We start from the raw sequence: 26,577 nt of genomic DNA, 5'->3' as shown, positions 1-26,577 counted from the left end.
TTTGTTGCTTTTCCCTTGCTGCTTTTAATATTTTTTCTTTGAATTTAATTTTTGTTAGTTTCATTAATATGTGTCTTGGTGTGCTTTTCCTAGGGTTTATCCTGTATGGGACTGTCTGTGCTTCCTGGACTTGGGTGACTATTTCCTTTCCCATGTTAGGGAAGTTTTTGACTATAATCTCTTCAAATATTTTCTCAGACCCTTTCTCTCTCCCTTCTCCTTCTGGGACCCCTATAATGCGAATGTTGTTGCATTTAATGTTGTCCCAGAGGTCTCTTAGGCTGTCTTCATTTCTTTTCATTCTTTTTTCTTTATTCTGCTCCCTGGCAGTTATTTCCACCATTTTATCTTCCAGCTCACTTATCCGTTCTTCTGCCTCAGTTATTCTGTTATTGATTCCTTCTAGAGAATTTTTAATTTCAGTAATTGTGTTGTTCATCACTGTTTGTTTACTCTTTAGTTCTTCAAGATCCTTGTTAAATGTTTCTTGTATTTTCTCCATTCTGTTTCTGAGATTTTGGATCATCTTTACTCTTATTACTCTGAATTCTTTTTCAGGTAGGTTGCCTATTTCGTCTTCATTTATCTGGTCTTGTAGGTTTTTACCTTGCTCCTTCGTCTGTAACATATTTTTTCTTTTTTTTTTTTTTTGATGGGTGGTGCTGTATTCTTGTCTTACTGGTTGTTTGGCCTGAGATGTCCAGCACTGGAGTTTGCAGGTAGTTGGATAGAGCTGGGTCTTGGTGCTGAGATGAGGACCTCTGGGAGGCCTCACTCCGATTTATATTCCCTGGGGTCTGAAGTTCTCTGTTAGTGCAGCGATTTGGACTCGGAGCTCCCACCACAGGAGCTCGGGCCCGACCTCCAGCCTGGGAACCAAGATCCCACAAGCTTCCTGTGTGGTCAAAAAATAAATAAATAAAAAATAAATTAAAGAAGGAAGAAGGAAAGAAAAAAAGGAGCATTACAATATCAAAGAATAAAAACAAAATAAAATTAGAAAGATAAAAAATATATTAGGAAAAATAAAACTATAATTGAAAGAACTGGTTGCTGGGGGTTCCTGCCATCCACTTAGGTGTTCATGGTCCTCCACCAGTGCCTGGTAGGTGCCCTAGTTATGAGGAGACGCGAATTCCGTGTCCTCCTAGTACGTCATCTTGACTCCGCCCCCAATCGATATATTTTTTAAAATTGAAGTATAATTGATTTACAATGTTGTGTTAATTGCTATGAAACGGAAAGACAACTTCTTTATATTGACTCCAACTCTTTCTTCCTGTAACTGGTGTTGATCTGCTCCTGGGAGGGTTTATAAGAAGACTACCATCTGCTGCAAGAGACACCCCCTCCCAAATGGAGGGGCAGTTCCCCTGTCCTCCATGAAACTGCTCTCCTGCAGGATAAATTGCATCTGTGGCTTCTCATCCCCTCCCAGTGTCAGCTGGGGTCCTCCCTTAAGCACGATTCCCACATCGGAACACAATTCTCAAGGCGTGGTCAGACCAATGCAACCACATCTTCTCCTTCCCTGGTTCTGGGCATTAGAGCTGCTCCTCCCACCTGCCCTCCTTGGCCCTGAATGGTTGGGTGGATGGTGGTGGCATGGGGGAAGGGTGTCCCCATTGCAGGCTGGATTTCCCAGCTCCCTGGTCAAAGGCTTCCTGCTGAGTCTGGCCGTGGGAGACCCTCGTGAGAGAGTGGAGGGCAGGAGGGAAGAAAAGGCAAGGGTATTTCCGCCCCTCTCTGGAGCAAATGTCCAGCAGCCATACCTCCTCTGAGCTGCAGCAACCCCTGGGTCACCCCAGCCCCTACTCTAGTGTCCCCTCCTCCCCTCTCTGTCTCTCTGACCCAGACCTGGTCACCAGTCTCTGGCCCGTGGCTGATTTCTGGGGGTGCGTCACCAACCTGCTAGGCTTCTCAGCTCTCCTGTCCCTGCTGCAGCCAATACCCTGCGTTCAATTCTTCCTACTTATATACTTCTCTCTCTCTTTTGCTTGATTATTTATATATATACAGTTTCTGTTTTCCAGTGGACTCTAGTACTGTGTGTTACTTCTAGTAAGGCAGTTTAAGCTTACATACCACTTGGAAGGGGCAGGGGGCTGGCACTTAAAGTATTAGCTGCTTTTATATCCTTTGATATGCATTTTCCACATATGATCCTCAAATAATTCCTCTGTGGGAGGTACCCACTTAATGGAAGAGGAGACTGAGGCTCAGGAAGGGTAGGCAGAGCCAGGATTTGGGTGAGCAGTTGCCTGAACCCTTAGCCATTAGACCACACTGCCCCACTCAGAGACTTGGACCCACCCTGCCCTTACTCACAGTAGATAAAATCCCAGGTCATGTTGCTCCTTCCAGTGTCTTCTTGCTGGATTTCTGGAACTCAAGTGGAGTTCTCTCAGTGACTCACGGTTTCTGAGAAAGACCATTCAGGTCATGGGTATTATGTTCCCTCAGTCAGTTGCTCAGCATCTTCATTTCCCAAAAGTTCCTGGGAGTCTCTTCTCAGAGATTTGACAATGAGTGAGCTCAGCGCTGATTTTATAAATATCATTTTCTGTAAATATCCATTCCATGTAAGGCACCTGTTTCAGAATGACAACCACCTTGCTGAGAACAGCAAGTTTCAGGGTTATGTTTTATTCCCATCTCTAATTACAGCTGAGGTGGGATTTCTTTCTTTCTTTCTTTCTTTCTTTCTTTCTTTCTTTCTTTCTTTCTTTCTTTCTATAGCCCCAAGGAAAGTGTGGAAACCAGGACACTGACCTTAAAAATTCTGTAAGGTTTTTTTTGCAATGAAAGAAATAAAGCTCATGCAAAAATTATGGTCTTAAAAAGTCAGCACAGGACTTCCCTGGTGGCACAGTGGTTAAGAATCCACCTGCCAATGCAGGGGACACAGGTTCAAGCCCTGGTTCGGGAAGATCCCACATGCCGTGGAGCAACTAAGCCCGTGCGCCAGAACTACTGAGCCTGCACTCTAGAGCCGGCGAGCCACAGCTACTGAGCCCGTGTGCAACAACTACTGAAGCCCACGCACCTAGAGCCTGTGCTCTGCAACAAGAGAAGCCACTGAAATGAGAAGCCCGTGCACCGCAATGAAGAGTAGCCCCCGCTCACCGCAACTACAGAAAGCCCGCGCACAGCAACGAAGACCCAACACAGCCAAAAATAAGTAAATAAAAATTTAAAATTTCATTAAACATTTTAAATTTGAGGTATAGTTGCTGTACAATATCATGTAAGTTTCAGGTGTACAACATAGTGATTCATATCATTAAACATTTTTAAAGTGTGCAGTTCAGTGATTTTTCATACATTCACAAAGTTGTGTGACCATTATCACTATCTAATTCCAGAACATTTTCATCAGCCCCCCAAACAAACCCCATACTCATTAGCAGTCACTCCCCATTCCCCCCCTCCCTCCAGCCCCTGACAGCCACTAATCTACTTTCTGTCTCCATAGATTGACTATTCTGGACATTTCATGTCAATGGAATTGTATATTTTATGATCTTTTGTGACTGGTTTCTTTCACTCAGCATAATGGGTTTTTTTTTCATTTTTAATGAAGCTTTTAAATTATTTTTAAAAATTTTTAATGAAATATAGTTGATTTACAATGTTGTGTTAGTTTCAGGTGTACAACAAAGTGATTCAGTTATACATACATATACATACATCTTTTTTCCATTCTCTTCTGTTATAGTTATTACAAGATATTGAGTAGAGTTCCCTGTGCTATACAGTGGGTCCTAGTTGGTCAATATACATACTACTATATGTGTTTTATCTATAGTAGTGTGTATATTTTAATTCCAAACTCCTAATTTATCCTTCCCTTCCCCCTTCCCTTTTGGTAACCATAAATTTGTTTTCTATGTCTGTGAGTCTGTTTCTGTTTTGTAAATAAGTTCATTTGTATCATTTTTTTTTTAGATTCCACATATAAGTGATATCATATGGTATTGATATTTGTCTTTCTCTGTCTGACTTACTTCACTTAGTATGATCATTTCTAGGTCCATCCATGCTGCTGCAAATGGCATTATTTCATTCTTTTTTATGGCTGAGTAATATTCCAGCATAATGTTTACAAGGTCTGTCTATGTTATAAAAATGAATCAGTACTTCATTCCATTTTATGGCCAAATAACATTCCATTGTATGGATAGACCATGTTTTTGTTTGTACAATCATCAGTTGAAGGACACTTAGGTTTTCACTTTTGGGCTACTGTGAATAATACTGCTATGAACATTCACATACAAGTTTTTATGTAGACGTATGTTTCCATTTTTGTTGGGTATATTCCTATACATGGAATTTCTGGGTCATATATAATTACATGTTTAACATTTTGAGGACCTGCCAAACTGTTCTCCAAAGCAGATACACCATTTTACATTCCCATCAACAGTATATGAGGGTTCCAATTTCTCCACATCCTCACTGATACTTGTTATTGTCTTTTTAAAAAATTATTTTATTTTATTTTATTTTTATTTTTGCCTCGTTGGGTCTTCGTTACTTCATGTGGGCTTTCTCTAGTTGTGGGGAGCAGGGGCTTCTCTTTGTTGTGGTGCGCGGGCTTCTCATTGTGGTGACTTCTCTTATTGCGGAGCACAGGCTCTAGGCATGCGGGCTTCAGTAGTTGTGGCTTGCGGGCTCTAGAGCGCAGGCTCAGTAGTTGTGGCGCACAGGCTTATTTGCTCCGCAGCATGTGGCATCTTCCCAGGCCAGGGCTTGAACCTGTGTCCCCTGCATTGGCAGGCGGATTCTTAACCACTGCACCACCAGGGAAGCCCCCAACTTCATTCTTTTGTATGTGCTATTCAGTGGTTCCAGCACCATTTTTTTTTTAAATTTTTTTATTTATTATTTATTTATTATTTTTATTTTTGGCTGTGTTGGGTCTTCGTTTCTGTCCGAGGGCTTTCTCTAGTTGTGGCAAGCGGGGGCCACTCCTCATCGCGGTGCGCGGGCCTCTCACTATCGCGGCCTCTCTTGTTGCGGAGCAGAGGCTCCAGACGCTCAGGCTCAGTAGTTGTGGCTCACGGGCCCAGTTGCTCCGCGGCATGTGGGATCTTCCCAGACCAGGGCTCGAACCCATGTCCCCTACATTGGCAGGCAGATTCTCAACCACTGCGCCACCAGGGAAGCCCCCAGCACCATTTGATAAAGGACTACTCTTTCCCCATGAAATTATCTTGGCACCTTTGCAAAAATCAATTGACCATAAATGTATGAGCTTATCTCTGGACTCTCAAAAGTGTTCCATTGGTCTATGTGTCCACTGTTATGCAAGTATCACCTTCCTTGACTCTTCTCTCACCCTCACCCCACAACCACCCATTCAACAACTGTAAATTACCTGCCCCCCTGGGACCAGTGCAGTGCTTGGACCTGAGCATACGATGGTGAGTGAGATGGACACCCTCCCTGTCCTCGTGGACCTGACATTCTTCTGGGAGTGGATAGACAACATAGTTGTAAAGAGATGCAGGAGAAAGGTGATCTCAGATAGCTATGACTGCTAAGGAAAACAAAAGGCTATGTGGTAGAGAGTGACCAGGGGAGGTCCCAGAGGGGGCTGCTTTATATTGGGATGTTGGGGAATCCTCTCTGAGGGGCAACCTGTGAGGTCTGAATGAGAGGCCAGCCATGCAGAATTTGGGGTAATTTGTGCAGCCAGAGGGGCAGAATTTGCCTGGAGATGAAACTAATACAAAAAGGAGGGCAAGGACTTCCCTGGTAGCACAGTGGTTAAGAATCCGCCTGCTAATGCAGGGGACACCGGTTCGAGCCCTGGTCCCAGAAGATCCCACATGCCGTGGAGCAACTAAGCCCGAGAACCGCAACTACTGAGCTCGCACTCTAGAGCTCACGAGCCACAACTACTGAAGCCTGCGCGCCTAGAGCCCGTGCTCTGCAACAAAGACAAGCCACTGCGATAAGAAGGCCGTGCACCACAACGAAGAGTAGCCCCCGCTCTCCGCAACTAGAGAAAGCCTGCGCGCAGCAACAAAGACCCAACGCAGCCAAAAATAAATAAATAAATAAATAAATTTATTTAAAAAAAAAAAAGGAAAAAAAGGAGAGCAAAGTAGAAACATGAAGAAAGATAGAGGCCAAGCCCTGATGAAAACATGCCTGATGCCTGAATTCCCCTAAGTTTGGGCCTTCCCATTATGGAGTCATTGCTTTCTCTCCACTGTGTAGGCCTATTTGAAGTGTAATCCCCTAGCCCTCCTAGACTGTAATCCCCATGAGGGCAGGGAGCATATTTGTCTAGTTCAAATTTGCACCCAGGCAGCTTTTACATATAACATTGTTATTACCCAAGTTGAAGGATCCAGAGATTTCACAAAAAGATTCTGATTTTTTTCCTTTTCTTACACAATTGGAAGACTTGGTATGGTCATGCTAGGATTCTTGCCTGGCAACTGGGGTGGGTCTGAGAACCAGAGGCCCCCTTTAGATGGCAGTTCAGAAGAAGAAACTGACACCCAGAAGAGGATGACCTTCAGAAGAAATTTTTTACAGGCTGTGTGCTTGGCTCATTTACGTTACGTGCCTGCCCCCTACAGGCAAGTGGGTTTGTGACCCCCCCCTTGGACACATAATAGGCCCACTGTCAGGAATGAATGAATGAATGAGTAAATGAATGAATGAATTTATACACTCCCCCAGTTCTTGACATAGTAGCTAGCATATAATAAGTGCCAAATATTTTGATTTGATTTCTCTTCTAAAGAAACATGAGTTGAATTAGATTGCTTTCTTTATTGTACGCATCCTGATTTAAACAAATATTCACACACCGCATTTATTTCTGGTGTACACTGTATTTTTGTGCCTTAGCTGGGCACATGGACCTCAGGCTGCTCAAAATTAGGGTTCGCCTCAAAACCAACCCTTTACACTTTCAGTCCAGCAGAGGGCAACAGCAACTTGGAATAGGAGAAACACAGTTAAGGCACCCCCCCACCCCCCACCCCCCCCCCCCGCCCCCAGGATCCCTGAACCATAGAATCAAATCCAGGATGGAAGTCACCTTGTTGTTGTTATTTAATATTCTTACTAGGTAATGTATTCATGGGTTTAAAAATAGAAGAGAAGAGAAGAGAAGAAAATAGAAGTAAAATGGTGTATGATGAAATCGCCTTCCCTCCCGTTTTCCCCTTGTGTCTGGCTTCCTACCTCACTTCCACCTCAGGTACAACTGTTATTTTTCTCTTGTATGCTCTTCCAGAGGTGTTTATGCACATGTAAACAGATACAAATATCTCTGTAAACCCTCCCCACACTTTACCCAAAGGTAGCAACACAAAAAGGTGTTTTGGACATACTGTCCTATACCTTGTTTTGTCCGATCATGAAGTAGATTGTAGAACTATCCATAGCAGTACACAGAGAGAAGGCCCCCTACTCTCTCTGTTTTTCCAGCTGCAGACTTCTCCGTGGCACACCTTTATCATCATCTATTCGGTGGGGAGCTTCTGCTGCCAGAAACAAAGCTCACTGAATAACCTTGACTATATTTTGCACACACTTGAGTATGTCTACAACAGTGGCCATTGGCTCCAGCTGCACATGAGAATGACGAAGGGGGCTTTTAAAAATCCCACCCCCCAAGCCATACCTCAGATCAACTACATCAGAATCCCTGAGCATGGGACCAGGGCACGCAGGGAGCCCTATGTGCTGTTGACATCTGGGGAAACTGACTGGTCGAGAGCACATAGATTTCTAAATTTGCTAGATATTGACAAATGGCTTCCATGGCTGGTTCTACCAACTTGCACTCTCACCGGCTTGTATGAGAGGCCTGGGGGTTCACGGCCTCACTAACAAAGCATGCTTGTCAAACTTTGCTTTTTGCTAACCTGCTAGGTTTTTTTTTTTAAGATATCGCAGTTTCGCTTTAATTGGCATTTTTCTTATTAGGGCTTGAGATTGAACATCTTCTCATGTGTTTGAGAGCCTTTTGTTCTGTCTGGTCATATCCTGTGCCCACTTTTCTTCTCTCTCTCTCTCTCTTTTTTTTTTTTTGGCCGTGCCACATGCCTTGCGGGATCTTAGTTCCCTGACCAGGGATTGAACCCGGGCCCCACGCAGTGGAAACAGAGAGTCCTAACCACCGGACCGCCAGGGAATTCCCTCTTTTCTCTTTTTTAGGTTGGTTTCTCTACATGTCAGCAAGACAAATTCTTTGTGATTTGAGTTGCAAATACTTTCTACTGCCTTGTCTTTTGTTTTGTTTTTTCCCCTTGAAGAAGACTTTTTACATATTTGAATGTATCCATCTTTTGTTATGGCTTCTGTATTTTGAGTCATGGTTAGAAAGACCTTTCTCATTCCAGTCTTATAAAGGAAGCTTCCCATGTTTTCTTCTGGCACTTTTGTGGTTTCCTTAATTTACAGGCAAATCTTTGATCCTTTTGGCATTTACCCTGATCTGTGGTGTGAGGTATGGATCCGTCTTTGTTTTTCTTTCTAATGGCCGATTGTCCCATTACCTTTATCAAGAAGTAAGGTAGGAGCTGCATCAAACTGGAATTTCTTTGTTTTTGTCTTTGTATTTATAGCAACATCAGCTCCTACTTTCCTGTAAATGTGGTCTCATCCACCCCCTCCCCCCATTTACCTGTTCAATGCTTGCTTGATTGATTTTTGTTTGTTTGCCATTGAGAATTGAGAATTTTATTACTAATCGGACATTGTTCCTGACTTTTGGGGTTTCTATTTAGGATTTATTTTAGTTAATAACCAACAACGATGACCTTTTGTTGAATGTCTAATATATCTGTTTACAAGTATCGGTTCCGTTAATCATAAAGCAAACCTATGGTGTCAGTACTATTATTATTCCATTGGAGAAAGTAATCAGAGAGTTTTTCAGGCTTGTCCAAGGGCCCACAGTTAAAAAGAGGCAGCGCTAGATGCAATGCAAGAGCCGGGTCTCTGGGGTCTGGGCTTTTTACTTGCCTTGACCCTGTAACTCGTCTTTGTGGAATGATTGCAGGAGGGAATCATTGCAGGAGAGAATGAATGAGTGAGTCAGTGAGGGCAGAAAGAAGACAGAATGAGTCAGCTCCTGCCCTCGGAGGAACCCAAAGGGGGAGATAAGATGTGAATGCAAATAACCGGAACACAAAGTAAATAGTGATCCCACCAGCATTTTGGAAGCAGTCCAGTTTCTATTCCCTCCTATTTAAAAATGCTTAATTCTTTCCAATTCCTCCCTACCTAGAAACCAGGGAGCCATACACTGGGGCAGGGGCAGTCTCCTTGGGTTTGATGCATTAAGTCACCCACTTGGAGGTCCCCTGTGGAGCCCTGCAGCCTGGTGGGGGGGGAAGGGAGGGAGGGAGATAGAGGGAGGGGGATAGAGGGGAGGTGGGTATAGGTAGGAGGGAGGGGGGTTAGGGAAGTGGGAGGAGCAAGGAGGAGGAGGGGAGGCAAGGGAGAAAATGAGGAGACAGGCTCAAGGAGGGAGGACGGAGAAGAAGAAGAGAAGAGAGGGAAAGGAGAAAGAGGGCTTGGGGAGGAGGAAATGGGGGGAGGAGCTGGGGGAGTGGGAGAAGGAGGAAAGGGCTGGGGGATAGAGGAGAAGAGGGGGTAGGGAGAAGAAGAGGAGGAGGAGGAAGGAGGAGGAGGGGGGAAAAAAGTCCCCTCCTCCAGCCCCCACCGCAGAGTTGCGCAACTCACTCGGGCTGGGATTGGTCGCTGCCACGTAAAGACGCCCCGCCCTCTATGCCCTACGACCAATAGCGAGAGGAGGCGGGGCGGGATGCGCCCTGGGAGACCAATGGCCGGAGGGGGGCGGGGCGGCGCGGCCTGGGTCTGGCGCGCGCTCCCGGCGCCCTCGGAGCCAGAGCAGCGCTCGGAGCTCAGGGCTCGCTTTCCCTCGCCGCTGTCGCCGCCGCTGCCCGCCGGCCCGCCCTTGGCGCGTCCCCGCCCCGCTCTGCTCCGATCCCTGCAGCCGTCCCGGAGCGCGCTTACCTGTCGCTGCGAGCACAGTATCCCCGTTGCGGCACCGCGGCGATGGCCACCAAGATCGACAAAGAGGCTTGCCGGACGGCGTACAACCTGGTGCGCGACGACGGCTCGGCCGTCATCTGGTGAGGAACTTTCCTTTGCTCTCCAAGCCCCGCTCCCCGAGCTCGCAAGGGGCCTGGTGCACTGAGCGGTCTTCCAGACCGGACGGATTAAGGGTCATCCCGTGCTGTCTTCCCGCAGCCTTAACCCAGGACGGCGTGGAAAGCCAGCGCTGGCTTCCCCCTAGCCAGAGCATCTTTTAGATTGTCCTGCTGGAAGCTCGGCACTGTGCAGCTACCAACGCTGATGTGTGTGTGTGTGTGTGTGTGTTTTTCTCTTCTCCCAATCCAAAGGGTGACTTTTAAATATGACGGCTCCACCATCGTCCCCGGCGAGCAGGGAGCGGAATATCAGGACTTCATCCAACAGTGCACAGGTAGGGAGACGCGCCATCTGGGGGAGTTCCCCGTCTTTTGGGATATTGTCAGTGCCGGGGAGGGGCGGCAGAGGCCAAACTGGGCGGAGCCTGTGGCCACCCTGGGCGCCTCTGACACTGTAGGAACCAGATTTGAGCGTTCTAAAGCCTCACAAAGCCTTCTCCCCTCTGGGCATCCAGAGCGATCAGAGGCGACCGCCTGGCTTCCTCTCTCCCAAGGTAACCTTTCCAGGCACGGCAGCTCCTTTGCCTCCTGCGGGTCGCTAGTTTTCCACCGTCAACTGCCGCGGTTCCAAACTCCTGGTCCAGCCCTCCCCGCTTTCCCCTTCCACCGGTCAGTGAGCCCCAATAAAAACAATCCTGGTGCTTATTGCAGGAGCTAGAAACGGTCAGCTTCACCCACCCCCCCTTCTCCCACAATCGTCCGTGTGCTGGTGATATGATTTTATTTGTAGACTATAGAACCAGATATGAAAGGGTGCCCACCGTAGGATCCCATTTATATGAAATGATAGAAAAGGCAAAACTAATCTGTGTTGTGAAAAGCCAGAAGAATGCTCATATTTGCGGGTAGATAGCCACTGATGGGGGGCGGGAGGGGCACCCGGAAGGCGGTGTAGGGTCGGGTGGGGTTGGAAATGTATTTTGATCTGTGAGGCGGTTAAACAGGTTTGTACATATGTAAGAAATCTTTCAAGCAGAATCCTTAGGATTTGTAAACTTTGTGCCCTTCCTGCGGTGTGTTGAACCATTAGGAGGAAAGAACGCATGCAGGTAGAACCACAATCCCCCATCCCCACCCCATAGAAGCAAAAGGCCCAGCATCATTGGTAATAGGGCCTTTTAAAGCTGAGATTGGAGAATGGGCTCTTTTCCAGGCTGTGGTCTCTAGCTTGGAAACAGATATATTCAGACACAGGCAGTGCTGCCTGGAGGTTAGGGTGGGGACTCAGTCAGCAAGGTGGGTTGGAATCCCCGCGTGGCCACCCTCTAGCTGTGTGGTTTGGGTGGGGCAAGTTACTTAACCTCTCGGGGCCTTGGTTTCCTCACCTGTAATCTTAGAGGGCTGTTGTGAGGATTGGTGAGTCAGTGCCTGTGCAAACGACATGGTCATTTGTGAAATAAATATAAAGTACTCATCGTGCCCAGGATCATGCGACGGCCCCTTTCCTTTATTCAAATGATATTTCGCATTTACTCTACTTAAAAGAATATTTATAAAGTGTCTGCTATGGGCTGGGTGGTACTGAGGTTTGTTTATTTTTTAAATCTTCTTTCAACTAGAACGTCTTCCTAAGAGCTGCCTCTAGACGTTCACTCACTGCTTCTGGAAAGGATTGTTTAAAATATCAGACGTGTGAAGTACTTTCACAACTCACACCTAATGAGGTGCACGGGGCCTCTTGTGGAGAGCTGGTGGGGCCTGGGTTCCAATCCTGGCGGAGGAGCCCAGTATCTCAACCACCTCTATCCTTCCGCCACCACGATGACTGCTTTTACGAGTGGAGTAAGTGCAGACTCCTGGCCTTCCGCCCATTTGGGAGGTTCAGCAGTATTTTTTGCCTTGCTGGCTCTGAGGCTTTCTCATAGGCCGGCTTCTTTCCTCTCTGGACGGTAAGGTAGCAGTTTCCTCTTGCAGGCCATCCATCACCCCACCCCCCATCAGACTGGGGTCTCCCCCGCCCCCTGCCTCTGAAGCTATTGTTCTCTCCATCGAGTAGGAGAAGGTGACCCCCGGAAGAAAGAGCATCCTGTGAGTAGGTTCCGAACAGATGCTCCTGGCCATCGGGCGAGGCTGTGGTCAGAGAACACTTCCTCCCTCCCTGGGGCTTTGTGGTTTGCTAGTCAGACCCTTCCCCCAATGACAGGAATGGGAGTGGGGAGGTCCTGGTGGGAGAACTAAAAATGCTTTCCCTGCTGCTTGTTGATCTTATGAATGGGCTGTGGGATCTGAAGGCTCCGTCTGCTTTGGCTGGAAGTCCGCCTTCCTTCCCCAGCCATCTGTTGGACAAATGTATAGGCGAGTTATGGTTGCCGTGTCTGCTCTTGTTTGTGTTAGAAAAGCTGGTTCCATCCCACTGCCGTGTCCTCATAACCCAGTGACCAAGGATTCAGAACGCTGAGTAGTAACTTTCTATACGCAAGTCACTACACTGGACATGCCTTGTCTCCGTTACTGAGCTTGCTTCCCTTCCATAGGTGAGGAAACCAAGACCCAGAGAGGTTAAGTGACTTGTCAGAGATCACACAGGAAGGTCGTGGCAGAGCTGGGACTTGAACCCGGGCAGGCTGGCTCCGAGGTCTGTGCTCTTGGCCCCTTCTTGCTGAGGAAGTGGTTTAGGGTCTCATTTCTAAGCCATGAGGCTTCTTCAGTGATACAGCAGGTTCTGGTCAGGGCTTGTGGGGTTGTTTGCAGGTTACAGAAGACACATTTGCCTATTCGTGTGATGCAGGGAGGCTTCTTGGTGGCCCTCATCCCCAGCCAGGTGTCCTGACAGGCCTGAGGCTCCTGTGCTCTGCAGATAGGCTCCCGCTCTGGTCCAGCTTTCCTATTTCCAAACCTCTCACGAGGTCACAGCGGACCTGGGAGCCTGAAAACAGCACCTGGTCTCTCCTCCATCTGCACTGTGGGGAGGGGAGGAGGGGGTGGAGGGTCCCCCCCCGCCCCGCCCTGGGCTCTCTGTCCTCCCTGACAACCCCTCCTTGGGCATCCTCTGTCTGAAACACCCTCCTTCACCCCTCCTGTGCCCTCTGGCTACTGTCTTCCTTCTCCTGTCCTTCCCCCAGGTTTTCCAGAATGGAATCTGCCCGTCCAGCCTCTCCCTGTCACCTCTCCTCAGCCCGCAGGCTGGCCTGTCCTTGTCTGCAGGAGCTGCTTCCTCAAGGTCGTGGATCTGGAAGGTCGCTGGGCCCTCGTCCTCCTGTTTCTTTCCGCCGGCAGGATTTGGAGCCCTCTGTGCCCTGCGCTGGCTCTTCTGGCGCTGGACTCATCTGGCCCCCTTCCTTCTGTGCTAAGTGCTCCATCACCGCCTCTGCTCTTGCTTCTTGCCCCAAACTTCAGTCCGTGTGGGATGGTGGGAGATCTGGCAGGGGCGGTGAGAGAAGCCCAGTGCAGTTAGCTTAAGCAAAAAAAAAAAAAAAAATCAGTGTAGCTTCCACGGTTGGAAAGTCCAGGCCAAGTACTAGCTGCAGGTAAGGCTGCCCACACTCAACCTCCCCTCTTCCTGCTCCTAGCTCTGTCTTCCTCCTTTATTGCCCTTCTTGGGGGCAGGAGGGCAGGTTCTCCCTGAGCGGTGACACAGATGGCCACTAACCATCCCAGCTTCCAGGCTGCGGGCAAAGCCATCCTGACGGGGATAGACAGACTCTTTGCCACCGATTTCAATGGAAGTCTCCAGACTGACACGCTGTTTGGCCTGGCTGGGTTCATGTGTCCATTGTGAACCAATCACCACCATTCTGGCTGGCTAGACCTGGATCAGTGCCCACCGCTGGAGTCGGGGAGGGGCAGACCCACCCAAACCAGGAGACAGAGTGGGGGAGGGTGGTTTCCTAAGGGAAGAGTGGAGGGGGGGCATGTTGCTTCCAGAAGAGGGGCAAACCCAAAACAGGTCCATGGCCCCCCCTTTATTGCAACAGTCTCTCAGCCCTTGTTCTTTCTTGTCCTATATCCATTCTACCCGACCCCAACCCCTCACTGGGAGTAACTCTTCCTAAAGAACGGCTCTAATCAAGTTTCTCCTCTGCTCATTAACCATCTATAGCTCCCATCTGCCCATTGCATTTACAGGCTGCCTGCTTGCCATTCCAGTCTGTTGGTCCCCACCCACGTCTCCTGCCCAGTAGCTCCCCACACCCTTCTTTGTGCACCTGTGACCTGACCCTGTGTAATACTCCCAGCCTGCAGGCCAGTGATTTTGGAGGTTCCCTCCGGGTAGAATTCCTCTCCCCTGTATCTGTCCATCTGGGATTGAGGCGGCAAACCAGTCTAGTGCAATCCCTTCTGTATTTCAACAGCCAGAACCCTGGGGAATCAGAAAAGCTCTAGATTCACATCCCAACTCTGCCCCTTGCTGTGTGGCCTTGGACAAGGACATCCCTTTCTCTGTGCCACGGTTTTCTGCTCTGTAAAATGTGGGTCCTGATGGTACCTGCCTCTGATGGTGACTGGGAGGGTTAACTGAAATAATATGTCTAGAAGGAGCGTCCAGCCCCTCCCTGATGCTTTAGTTACTGTTACTTTTTTTTTTTTTTTTTTTTTTTTCTTTTAGTTACTGTTACTTTTTATGTCATTATTTTTCTTCTCCTAGCGCTTAGGATGACAGTGTGCTTTCTGCTCTGAAGCTTTCAGTGCATGCCCCAGCTCAGCACACAGTAGGCACTCACCTCTGGGTTTGCCCATGAGAGGCGCTCAACCCCAGGCTGGCACACAGTAGGCCCCACGTGGGCATGCGTGAGACCTTTAGCCTGGGCCTGCATGCAGTAGGTGCTCAGTACATGGTAAGAGGTGGTTAGCACAATGGTTAGAGGGCTGGGCTGCTTCAGACGTCCTGGGTTCAAATACTTGCCAGTCATGTGATCCGGAGCAGGTGAGTTCATTTGCTCCTTCTTTTGCTATAATGCGGTCATTAGGAGGGTTAAGGAAGCAGGTCCACGGTGCCAAGGATGCAGTAACTGCTCCATAAATGATAATCACGGTGACTGTCACCTTATTGGTGGATTTAATTGTTGTGGAAGTAACGTATGTGGTCTGAGAGCACCAGAGAGATGGGAGGGGGAAGAGATGATGGGGAGGGAATGGGTAGCGAGCTGTGCTGGAGGGTCTTTGGTTGCCCCAACAGAGCCCCGGGGAGTGGGGAAGAGCCAGGGCTCAGCTGGCAAAGGAGAAAGGAGCTGTTTGGCAGACTGACTGGTCACGTGATCTCTCTGATCTCAGCATAAGGGCTTACAGATCACGTGTGTGTGTTGGGGCAATGGCTCGGGCTGTCTATGAAATCATGTCTTGTTTCTGTACCTTACAAGTAATACACGTCCTTTGCAGGATACTCAGAAAGCAAGACTAAGCAGAAAGAAGAGAATAAAAACCAGATATAGTTCAGATATAGTTTAACGCTCAGATATTTGTTCATTCATTCGTTTGTTTCCTCTTTCCTTCCTCCAAGGTATACGAGCGGCTACTCTGTAGGGTACTGTTCTAGGCACTGAGGATAAATATAGAAGCAGAGAAAGCCCCTGTCCTCCTGGAGCTGATGTTTTATTGTCATCGCCCAGCCTTTAAAGTGGCTCCAGAATGTTCTCTCATATAAATGTAGCATTGTTTAATAGGTCTTTTATTGATGGACCCCAAAATACTCTGTTGCAAGCAGTTTTATTTTAGAAAGAATCCAGCCACCTGGGAATGAATCCAGTTTTCTGTTGGTGCAGATTTTAGAGCTGATCAGTTACAAGCATCGATGTTGGAGCCAGGGTGTCTTGCCTTGACTTGTAGCCTTGCTGCGCTGTGTGACCTTGGTCAAGTCTCCCAGATTCTCTTTCCTCTTCTGTAAGATGGGGATAGTAATTGCACATGGTGTACAGGGTTGTTGTGAAGGTAAATTGACATGATACACATAAAGCTTGTAGGGCAATGCCTGGTATAGAGTGGCGTGGCGGCTCAATAAATGTGGTTACTGTTAATGTAGCACTTTGGAAGGTGGTCTGTCTGGGTGCAGATGATATTCCCATGATGCTCTGGTGAGTCTGGAGTGTTCAGCTCAAACATCACTCACAGAGAGATGTGGGGTTGAATGTTTTTGTCTGTCCAGCATCCCATCCTTTGGAGGAACTTCTCCCTGTCATTTTATAATAATCCTGCTCAGCCAATGTAGTTCCAGTGGGGCTGACTCTGCCTCTCCCCACTGGGAGGGCACATGACCCAGATCTGGCCAATCAGAGTAAGCCATTAACTGTTAACAAGTCTGTTAACTGATTGGTTCAGGGTTGGGCCCAGGTGACTCAAGTCAAACCAATCAGCTCCATCCCTTAGACTTTGGGTCCCTTTTTCTTTCTCTGGAATTAAGACCTGTAAGCACATTGAAGGCTTGGGGCTTGCAGCACCCATCAACCATCTGGAGAGGGAACCTGAGAACTCAGGTATAGAGCCAAAGATGGAGGATGGAGAGAACAGATGACATGGCTTAAACTCCTGGATCCAGCCATGCCTGAAGCTCTCTCCTGGCTGTTTGCTTTCATGAGCCAATTAATTTTTTTTTTTTTTTCCTTAAGGCAGCTTGAGTGGGTTCTTTCTCATTTCCCTCTAAAAGAGTCCTGGTCATAGCACCCAGGGTAGATGGCTGGGACAGGCTAAGAGAGGAGAATCCAGGTTGGGCAAGGAATTCAAAACCTCTCATGTGAGAACTGACTGAGGAAATGGGGCATATTTCACTTGGAGAGACACCTCAGGGGGACAGGAGTGTTGTCTTCAGATGTTTGAAGAGCTGCCCTGTGGAAGGTGTGGACTTCTTCAGTGTTCCTACCCTCATCCCAACCCCATGTGGTAGAGCACCAAACAGTAGAAATTTCAGGGACGGATTCTGGGTTTGCCTGAGGAAGAACTGGCGTCAAGTTAGAATGGGCTGTCACTGGAGGTAGTAAGACCCCCATCATGGGAGGTATGTTAGGGGAGACTGCCCAACCCCTTGGCATAGATATTTAAGAAAAAGGCCCTTCTTGACCATGCATTCTCCTTCTCTCTCACAGCCCCCTTCTCTAGTCTGCTCTGCTCCCAAGAAGAGTGACAAAATGCATTAGCTTAGGTATAGGTAATGCCCCTCTGGGATGGGATCAGCCCTGCCAGGAACTGAGTGTGGCAGTGGGATGGTTCCTAAGGAAAACGGGGGTGTCTTTATTGTTAAAGAAAAAAGCCATTCATTCGAACTCTTGTTAAAGAACAGTAAGGCAGGCTTTGTTCAGGGGGCTGTTGTGGTAAGTGTAGGAACCACTACAGGGGAGAGAGATCGGGTCCAACTCTGAATACAACAAGGAAAGGTGGGAATTTATAGTCAAGGAGCAAGGTGGGGATCCGTGGATAGAAAGTCACCAAGAGGAAGGGTCAGGGATATGGGGGGATTCTGGCTGAACTGACCTAACGGGATACTTGCTGAAGGCAGGCCAGTGATCCGACATCACCGGGGGAGGGTGGGGATGAGGAGCCCAATTAGATATCGAGGGTGATCAGATATGGAGGATGGGGGATTCTGGCTCAACTGACTCGGCAGGATCCTTGCTAAAATCAGATAAGGCAGAGATGAACACAGAAGTCCAGAAGTTGAGACCTAGTTGAAAAAGAGCTCAGAAGAGCCTGGTTAGAGTTTAGTCAAGGAGAGAATCTTTGCTGTTCCTGCAAGAGGGATGGGACGGGAAAGAGACAAATACACTTGCTGTCCATGGCCTCTGCCTGTGCAGCTGTACGACACACGTACAAGTGGCGGTCTATGTATTTTGCTCTTCTACATGTGGATTTTTTTCCCCTAGCTTCGCTCAAATTTAGAAATCGGAGTGAGAAGGGAAGAAGAGAAATTGTCTAGTGATTCTAAGGCAATATGAGGTCAGAAGGAGGCTGTAAATCTGCGACAGAGCTTTGGACATTGTAAAGTGCTAAATAGTCTGTTCCTCAGCATTCAACAAACGTTGATTGAAACATTGTTTCTGTTGCTCCAGAAACAATGTTGGGTGATGGGTCTTAAGTGGCACCTGAAGGGCTATTGAGACATTACCTCACAGTTTTCTGCAAAATTCACTCTCCCACTGCCTTCTTGGCCCACACATCTGTTGCTGGGAGGTCCTGAGCTGCGTTGTGTGGCTTCTTTGTGTCATGAGATGCGTGGGCTTTGTGACAGCTCTTCTGGGTGATATTTGTGCTTGCTTTGGAGTTTATGGCCCCATCTCCCATGGAGAAGGTTGCTAGATGTCTCTTTTCCTGGTAGGTAGGGTGTCTATGGTTCAGCAAAAGTGTTCAATTAGTTGAAATGAATTGACTTTCTGCTCCTTGAAAATCTTTAGACGTTAATGCAAACCTTTTGAAAGTATTACTTGTGGATCGTATAGATTTTATATCTACGTCCTCATCTCCCATCCTTTTTTCACCTCTTTACATCCTGGCATCCCCCCCATAGCCAGAGCTTGGCACCCCATGCACAGGTCCTCGGTCACCTTCTGGTGGCCAAATGTAGTGGCCGTTTCTTTGTCTTTTTAAAATAAATTTATTTATTTTATTTATTTATTTTTGGCTGCATTGCGTCTTCGTTGCTGCACGCGGGCTTTCTCTAGTTGCGGCGAGCGGGGGCCACTCTTCATTGCGGTGCGTGGGCTTCTCATTGCGGTGGCTTCTCTTGTTGCAGAGCATGGGCTCTAGGTGCGCGGGCTTCAGTAGTTGTGGCACGCGGGCTCAGTCGTTGTGGCTCGCGGGGTCTAGAGCGCAGGTTCAGTAGTTGTGGCGCACAGGCTTAGTTGCTCCGCGGCATGTGGGGTCTTCCTGGACCAGGGCTCGAACCCGTGTGCCCTGCGTTGGCAGGCGGATTCTTAACCACTGCACCACCAGGGAAGCCCCGTTTCTCTGTCTTTATTCCACTTTCCCTCCTTCCAGCCTTCGTCAGCGACCACTACTCACTGAAAAGGTAATTTTCCCTTTCTTCTGCTTCTGCCCTGCAAAGCTTGCCTAGTTCTCCTTTTCTGTCTCTCATCTCTTGCTCTCACTTCCTTCTGCTGGTTCTCCTTCCCTTTCGTGCCCCATAAGTGTGGGTGTTTCCTGGGGTCCACCCTTGGCCCTGGCTTTTCCTTCTCCGGGACATTTATTGAGTGCTTGCTGTAGGGAAGCCCTTTGCTGAGTGCTGAGTTGACCCTTTCCCGACCCTGGCGAGTTTGCCGTCCAGGCGGGGGTGGGGATGGGAGGGGGACTTTTCTCTCCGTTTAACAACCTTTTGTAGTTTTTGCCCGTAAGGTCCAAACGCTTAGAGATGACATGGAATGTCCTTTAGGATGGGGTGCTGGCCAGCTCACCCCACTCATGCACATTCCCAACACATGATTCTGACCCCATGGATGCCAAATGCCCCACACTGTGTGGGCGCTTTGCATGTATTACCTCATCTGTTATAATTTTTCTTATCCATGAGGGGGTGTGTATGTAATAAGTACAATGGACCAGAGTAGGAGTCAGCCCCATTTTACTGATAAGGAATCTGATGGTTTCCTTGGAGACTCAAAAGTCACTTGCTTGGTAGACTCACAGATATAGAGAACAAACTAGTGGTTACCAGTGGTGGGGGGGGGAGGGGCAAGTTAAGGGTAGGGGGAAAAAAGGGTTATTATGGGATTATAGGAAATCATGTGTATGAAACTTTTGAAAATTGTAAAGCACTATGGAGCTTAAAGAATGTTTCACCCCATAAACAAAAATTTTTTAAAAAGTCACTTGCTTGAGATGGCACAGTAGGTAGAAAAATTGGACTTTGAACCCAGATCTGTGTCCGAGGCTCCCAGCCTTTCCCCTGCACTGTGCTGCCCTGCCTCCCCCTTCCTTGGGACTTGTGCACAGTCTTCCCTCTTCCGGCCCTGTCCTCGTCCATTTTGCTTTCCTGGAGGACTTCTATACATCCGTCAAGGCCCAGTGTAAATATCCCCTCCACTCAGATGCCCTCCTTGCCTTTGTGATGCTCATCACATTCTGCGGTGGTTACGTGTGCGTCTGTTTCTTCAATTGCATGGCGAGATCCTGGAAAGGGAGACTTTGTCTCTCTGGTGGTGGTATCCTCAGTGGAGCATCTCCACCCCTCATGGTTACCTGGTTCCAATCTCTCTTTTTATTTATTTATTATTATTTTTTTTTTAACATCCTTATTGGAGTATAATTGCTTTACAAGGGTGTGTTAGTTTCTGCTTTATAACAAAGTGAATCAGCTATACATTACATATATCCCCATATCTCTTCCCTCTTGCATCTCTCTCCCTCCCACCCTCCCTATCCCACCCCTCTAGGTGGTCACAAAGCACTGAGCTGATCTCCCTGTGCTATGCGGCTGCTTCCCACTAGCTATCTATTTTACATTTGGTAGTGTATATATCTCCATGCCACTCTTTCACTTTGTCCCAGCTTACCCTTCCCCCTCCCCGTGTCCTCAAGTCCATTCTCTAGTAGGTCTGCGTCTTTATTCCAGTCTTGCCCCTAGGTTCTTCATGACCTTTTTTTAGATTTCATATATATGTGTTAGCATACGGTATTTGTTTTTCTCTTTCTGACTTACTTCACCCTGTATGACAGACTCTAGGTCCATCCACCTCACTACAAATAACTCAATTTTGTTTCTTTTTATGGCTGAGTAATATTCCATTGTGTATATGTGCCACATCTTTTTTTTTTTTAAGTACATATTTTTTTAAAAATTAATTAATTAATTAATTAATTTTTGGCTGTGTTGGGTCTTCACTTCTGTGCGAGGGCTTTCTCCAGTTGTGGCAAGTGGGGGCCACTCCTCATCGCGGTGCGCGGGCCTCTCACTATCGTGGCCTCTCTTGTTGCAGAGCACAGGCTCCAGACGCGCAGGCTCAGTAATTGTGGCTCATGGGCCCAGTTGCTCCGCGGCATGTGGGATCCTCCCAGACCAGGGCCCGAACCCGCGTCCCCTGCATTGGCAGGCGGATTCTCAACCACTGCGCCACCAGGGAAGCCCTCCGCATCTTCTTTATCCATTCATCTGTCGATGGACACTTAGGTTGCTTCCATGTCCTGGCTATTATAAATAGAGCTGCAATGAACATTGTGGTACATGACTGTTTTTGAATTATGGTTTTCTCAGGGTATATGCCCAGTACTGGGATTGCTGGGTCATACGGTAGTTCTATTTTCAGTTTTTTAAGGAACCTCCATACTGTTCTCCACAGTGGCTGTATCAATTTACATTCCCACCAACAGTGCAAGAGGGTTCCCTTTTCTCCACACCCTCTCCAGCATTTATTGTTTGTAGATTTTTTGATGATGGCCATTCTGACCGGTGTGAGATGATATCTCAATCTCTTTTTCACCAGTGGGTGTGTCACTGCCTTGTGTGGACCCAAGTCGGGGGCTGTAGCTCTTACTAACTCCCCAAGCTATATCCACATGACTGTTCATGTATCTGTTTGGTGTCTGACTCTCCAGCTAGAATCTGAGCTCCTGGGGGGCAGAAGCCTGCTCTGCCTGGTTCTCTGCTGTACCCTCAGCACCTGGAACAGCACCTGGCATTCTCCCCAGGTGGGTGTTGAATAGATGAATGAACACAGTCCCCTGAAATGCTTGAGAGCTGAGCTCACCCCTGGACGGCCCGCTCGTCCCTCTGCCAACATAACAGCCCAGTGGCCCGTATGGAGGGCCTGCAGGTGCCGAGGCTCTGAAACCCTCACCCGCACTGGCCTCTGGCCCAGCTCCCTGCCCCGGAGCCCGTGCGTGGCTGCATTCCTCACCGACTTAATTTGATGCTCTCGGCTTTGCAGATTCCGCTCAGTGGCCTCTGCAGCGGCAGGTCCCCAGAGGCCTGTATGTGAAGGCAGGACTGTTAACCTCAGCATTTTGGGTTTTATTTCAGCAGTGCATTTGATATTAACCTGCCTGACATCCTGTTTAATTCTGGACTTAAGTTTCTGGTCATCTGTCTCATTTTTCCTCATGAACTTAATCTTTTTTTTATCATCCGTGCATTTGTGTAAGCTTCCTTGCCAATAATAAGTAATAGTAATACTTCAAAAATAATGGTGAACACTGGGCTTTTATTGTGCCAGGAATTGTGCTGAGGTCATTGTATGAGTTTCCTGTGGCCGCTGTAACAGATGACCACAAACTTAGTGGTTTAAAACAACGTAATTTTCTCATCTTAGAGTTCTGGAGGGCAGAAGTCCAAAATCAACCTCACTGGGCTAACATCAAGGTGTGGGCCGGCTGTGTTCCTTCTGGAGGCTTGAAAGGAGAATGGATTTCCTGGCCTTTTCCAGCTTCTAGAGACGCCTGCATCCCTTGGCTCGTGGCCCCTTCCTCCACCTTCAAGGCTGGCAATGGCTGGTTGAGTCTTCACGATGCCATCTCTCTGATTCTTATGCCTCCCTCTCTTCCCTATTTGAGGACCCTTGTGATGACTTTGGGCCCACTCGGATCATCCGGGATAATCTCCCCATGCCGAGATCCTTAATTTAATCACACCCACAAAGTCCCCTTTGCTGTGTCAAGTCACAGAGTGAGTCACAGGTTCTGGAGATTAGGATGTGGACATCTTTAGGGGCCATTGTTTTGCCAGCCAGAGTCATCTAATCGTGATTTCATTTCATCGACACCGTGACCCCATGTCGTAGGCCCTGTTGTCATTCCCATTTCATAGACAGGAAAACAGGCTCAGAGCCATAAAGGCACTGGCCCGGGGTTGCACAGAGGCGGAGCTGTGCTCCTTACCCAGTGCCTGTGCTCCTGGCCACCATTCCTGACACCCTGCAGCACTTGCAGCTGAAATTCTTTTGAAACAAGGAGGGAAGACCAAGGGCGAGCTCTTTTCTTTTTTTTCCTCTCCCCCTCCCCCAGTTTTATTGAGAAATAATTGGCATGCACCACTGTATAAGTTTAAGGGGTACAGCATGATGGTTTGCTTTACATATATCATGAAATGATGACCGTAATAGGTTAACATCCACCATCTGATATAGATACAATAAAAAGAAAAGAAAAAAAATTTGTTTTTCTCCTTGTAATAAGAACTCTTAGGAGCTATCCTCTTAACAATTTTCCACAAGCTTTTTCTTGAACGCCAAGGCGCAGACCCGAGGCCTGTGCCTCTGGCTGGTGGTACATTTCTAAGAATATGCAGCCCAGAGGTAATTTTTCTGCCTTTATTCAAGTGAAAAACCTGTGATGGTCTCTGGGGAGCAACACTCCTTAATTCAAACACCTCCATTCTTCCCAGGGAAGAATTTTGACTCTGCTACTTTTGACCGAAAGGATGGCCCTTGGAGGTCATCTGATCTGACCCGGAAGTAGTGTTCTTCCTCTTTTTTGGCTATAATTCTACCCTGGCTCTAGAATGGAGTGTACTGTTCATGGTTTGCAAATAAAGGAAGCTGCTGCCTTGGGCAGGCCGCAGGCCCCTCTGGGTCACACGCTGGGGCTTCTGAGGAGGAGCGAGAAGAGCCAGGCTCTGTGCAGCCCCTGTGTGAGCTCCCTGCCCAGCCAAGGAGGGCGCCTGTGTTCACTCCGGCGAGCTCTTGCAGCCCTGAGCTGGGATACCACTTGCTCTATATTTTTGTGTTTGTGTTTGTTTTGTTTTTAATTTTTTTTAAATATACTGCTGTTTGTTCACTCATTATTATTATTATTATTTTTTAATTTATTTATTTATTTATTTATTCTTGGCTGTGTTGGGTCTTAGTTTCTGTGCGAGGGCTTTCTTTGGTTGTGGCGAGCAGGGGCCACTCTTCATCGCGGTGCGCGGGCCTCTCACTGTCGCGGACTCTCTTGCTGCGGAGCACAGGCTCCAGACGCGCAGGCTCAGTAGTTGTGGCTCACGGGCCCAGTTGCTCCGCGGCATGTGGGATCTTCCCAGACCAGGGCTCGAACTCGTGTCTCCTGCATTGGCAGGCAGATTCTCAACCACTGCGCCACCAGGGAAGCCCTGTTTTTAATTTTATTGTTCTTTTTTTTTTTTTTTTTGGCTGCATTGGGTCTTCGTTGCTGCGTGTGGGCTTTCTCTAGTTGTGGCGAGCGGGGGCTACTCTTCGTTGTGGTGCATGGGCTTATTGCAGTGGCTCCCCTTGTTGTGGAGCACGGGCTCTAGGCGCGCAGGCTTCAGTAGTTGTGGCATTAGGGCTCAGTAGTTGTGGCTCGTGGGCTCTAGAGCGCAGGCTCAGTAGTTCTGGCGCACGGACTTAGCTGCTCTGCGGCATGTGGGATCTTCCCGGACCAGGGCTTGAACCTGCGTCCCCTGCATTGGCAGGAGGATTCTTTTTTTTTTTTTTTGGCAGGAGGATTCTTAACCACTGCGCCACCAGGGAAGTCCCATTTGCTCTGTTCTTGATTTGCCAAAACCTACTGCCGTATGTTCGATTTGGGGAAGGTAACTTACTCTCTTCTTTGTCGCTTTGTAACTACTCATTATCCAACAAATGCACATTGCGGACCTACTATGTGCCAGACACTCTTGGTACTGGGTAAGTTGGGGGATCCAGATCACAGAGCTTACATTCAATGGGAATGCAGGGGCAGCTAATAGACAAGCTAGCAAATCTGATCTTTTCAGAACGAGATGAGTGCTAAGAAAATGAAACGAAGCAATGGACCAGAGATGGGTTGTGGGGAGGCCACTGTTAGCCAGGGTGGTCAGGGGAGGCCTAAAGAGGAGGTGACGCTAAGGTAAGACCTGAATGAAAAGGAGCCGGGCATGCGGGTATCTGGGTGAGGAGTGAGCCCAGCAAAAGGGGAGGCCCTCAAACCAAACATCCGATAATGGTCTAGCTTCCAGAATATGTAAAGAACTCTTACAACTCAACAATACCAAGACCAATAACCCAAGTAAAAAATGGGCAAGGGATTTTTAAAAAATCTTTTTTTAATTTATTTATTTTAGGCTGCCTTGGGTCTTTGTTGCTGCACGTGGTCTTTCTCTAGTTGTGGCGAGCGAGGGCTACTCTTCGTTGTGGTGCGCAGGCTTATCATTGCGGTGGCTTCTCTTGTTGCAGAGCACCAGCTATAGACGTTGTGGGCTTCAGTAGTTGTGGCTCGTGGGCTCTAGAGTGCAGGCTTAGTAGTTGTGGCGCACGGGCTTAGCTGCTCCGCGGCATGTGGGATCTTTCCGGACCAGGGCTTGAACCCGTGTCCCCTGCATTGGCAGGTGGATTCTTAACCCCTGTGCCACCAGGGAAGCCCTGGGCAAGGGATTTGAATCGACATTTCTCCAAAGGAGACATACACATGGCCAGTAAATACGTGAAAAGATGCTCGGCATCATTGTCATTAGGGAAATGCAAATCAACCCACAGTGAGGTACCACTTCACACGCACAAGGAGACTATGATAAAAGGTCTTGAGAGGACGCTGCGACTCAGAACCCTCATGCACCGCTGGTGGGAAGGGAAACTGGTGCAGCCGCCGTGGGAAACGGTTCAGCAGTTCCTGAAAGGTTAAGCCTGGCTATTTCATGCCTTAGTATCTACCCGAGAGAGATGAAAACACACAAAAATTTGTACCTGAATGTTCACAGCAGCGTTGTTCACAATCCCAAAAGTGGAAACCACCCAAATGTCCATCAACTGATGAACGGATAGACAAAATGTGGTCCATCCATCAATGGAATGTTACTCAGTCATAAAAACAAATGAAGTACTAATTCATGCTGTGACATAGGTGAACCTTGAAAACATGACGCTGAGTGAAACATTATTCTGAGAAGTCAGACTTGAAAGGCCACATGTTGTGTGATTCCATTTATTTCAAGTTTCCAGAAGAAGCAAATCCATGGAGATAGAAAGCAGATTAGTGGTTGCCAGGAGTGGTGATGGGGGACGAGGAGTGACTATTCATGGGCATGGGGTCGCCTTTTCAGGTGATGAAAATGTTCTAAAATAGACGATGGTGATGGTTGCACAACCTTGTGGATGTACTAAAAACCAATGAATTGTACACTTGAAAGGGGTGAATTTTATGGTATGTAACTATCTCAGTTTTTAAAATGTAAAGAAAGGGGGTGGGACTTCCCTGGTGGTCCAGTGGGTAAGACTCTGCACTCCCAATGCAGGGCGCCCGTGTTCCATCCCTGATCAGGGAACTAGAACCCGCATGCATGCCGCAACTAGGAGTCCACATGCCGTAATGAAAGATCCCACGTGCTGCAACTAAGACCCGGTGCAGAATAAATAAATAAATAAATAAATAAATAAATAAATAAATAAATAAATAAATAATTTTTTTTTTAAAAAAGAAAAAAGAAAAGAAGAAACGGGGTGAGGGGAGTGACAGAAATCCAGCAGGGTGGTGGCCTTGCGTGTGCAGGGAGGTGGGGTCAGAGGACTGATTTTGCCTCAACAGCATGTATTTTATTCCCGTG

The 26,577-nt window shown here is 47.8% G+C and overlaps 1 protein-coding gene across 1 annotated transcript in view; it reads left to right on the top strand.

Annotated features, from left to right (window-relative positions):
• The first annotated feature begins 9,877 nt into the window (after positions 1-9,877).
• The window catches only part of COTL1 (coactosin like F-actin binding protein 1), a 44,443-nt gene continuing 27,743 nt past the window's right edge, over positions 9,878-26,577 (top strand). Inside the window, exons 1-2 of the mRNA XM_036834698.1 lie at positions 9,878-10,136; positions 10,407-10,489. Coding sequence (XP_036690593.1) covers positions 10,060-10,136; positions 10,407-10,489 — 160 coding nt within the window. The 5' untranslated portion in view covers positions 9,878-10,059. The remainder of the gene's footprint in view (positions 10,137-10,406; positions 10,490-26,577) is intronic.

The sequence above is a fragment of the Balaenoptera musculus genome, chromosome 19 (assembly GCF_009873245.2).
Source record: "Balaenoptera musculus isolate JJ_BM4_2016_0621 chromosome 19, mBalMus1.pri.v3, whole genome shotgun sequence".
NCBI lineage: Eukaryota > Metazoa > Chordata > Mammalia > Artiodactyla > Balaenopteridae > Balaenoptera > Balaenoptera musculus.
Note: the sequence above shows the minus strand (reverse complement) of the source record. Positions and strands in the feature narration are given on the sequence as shown.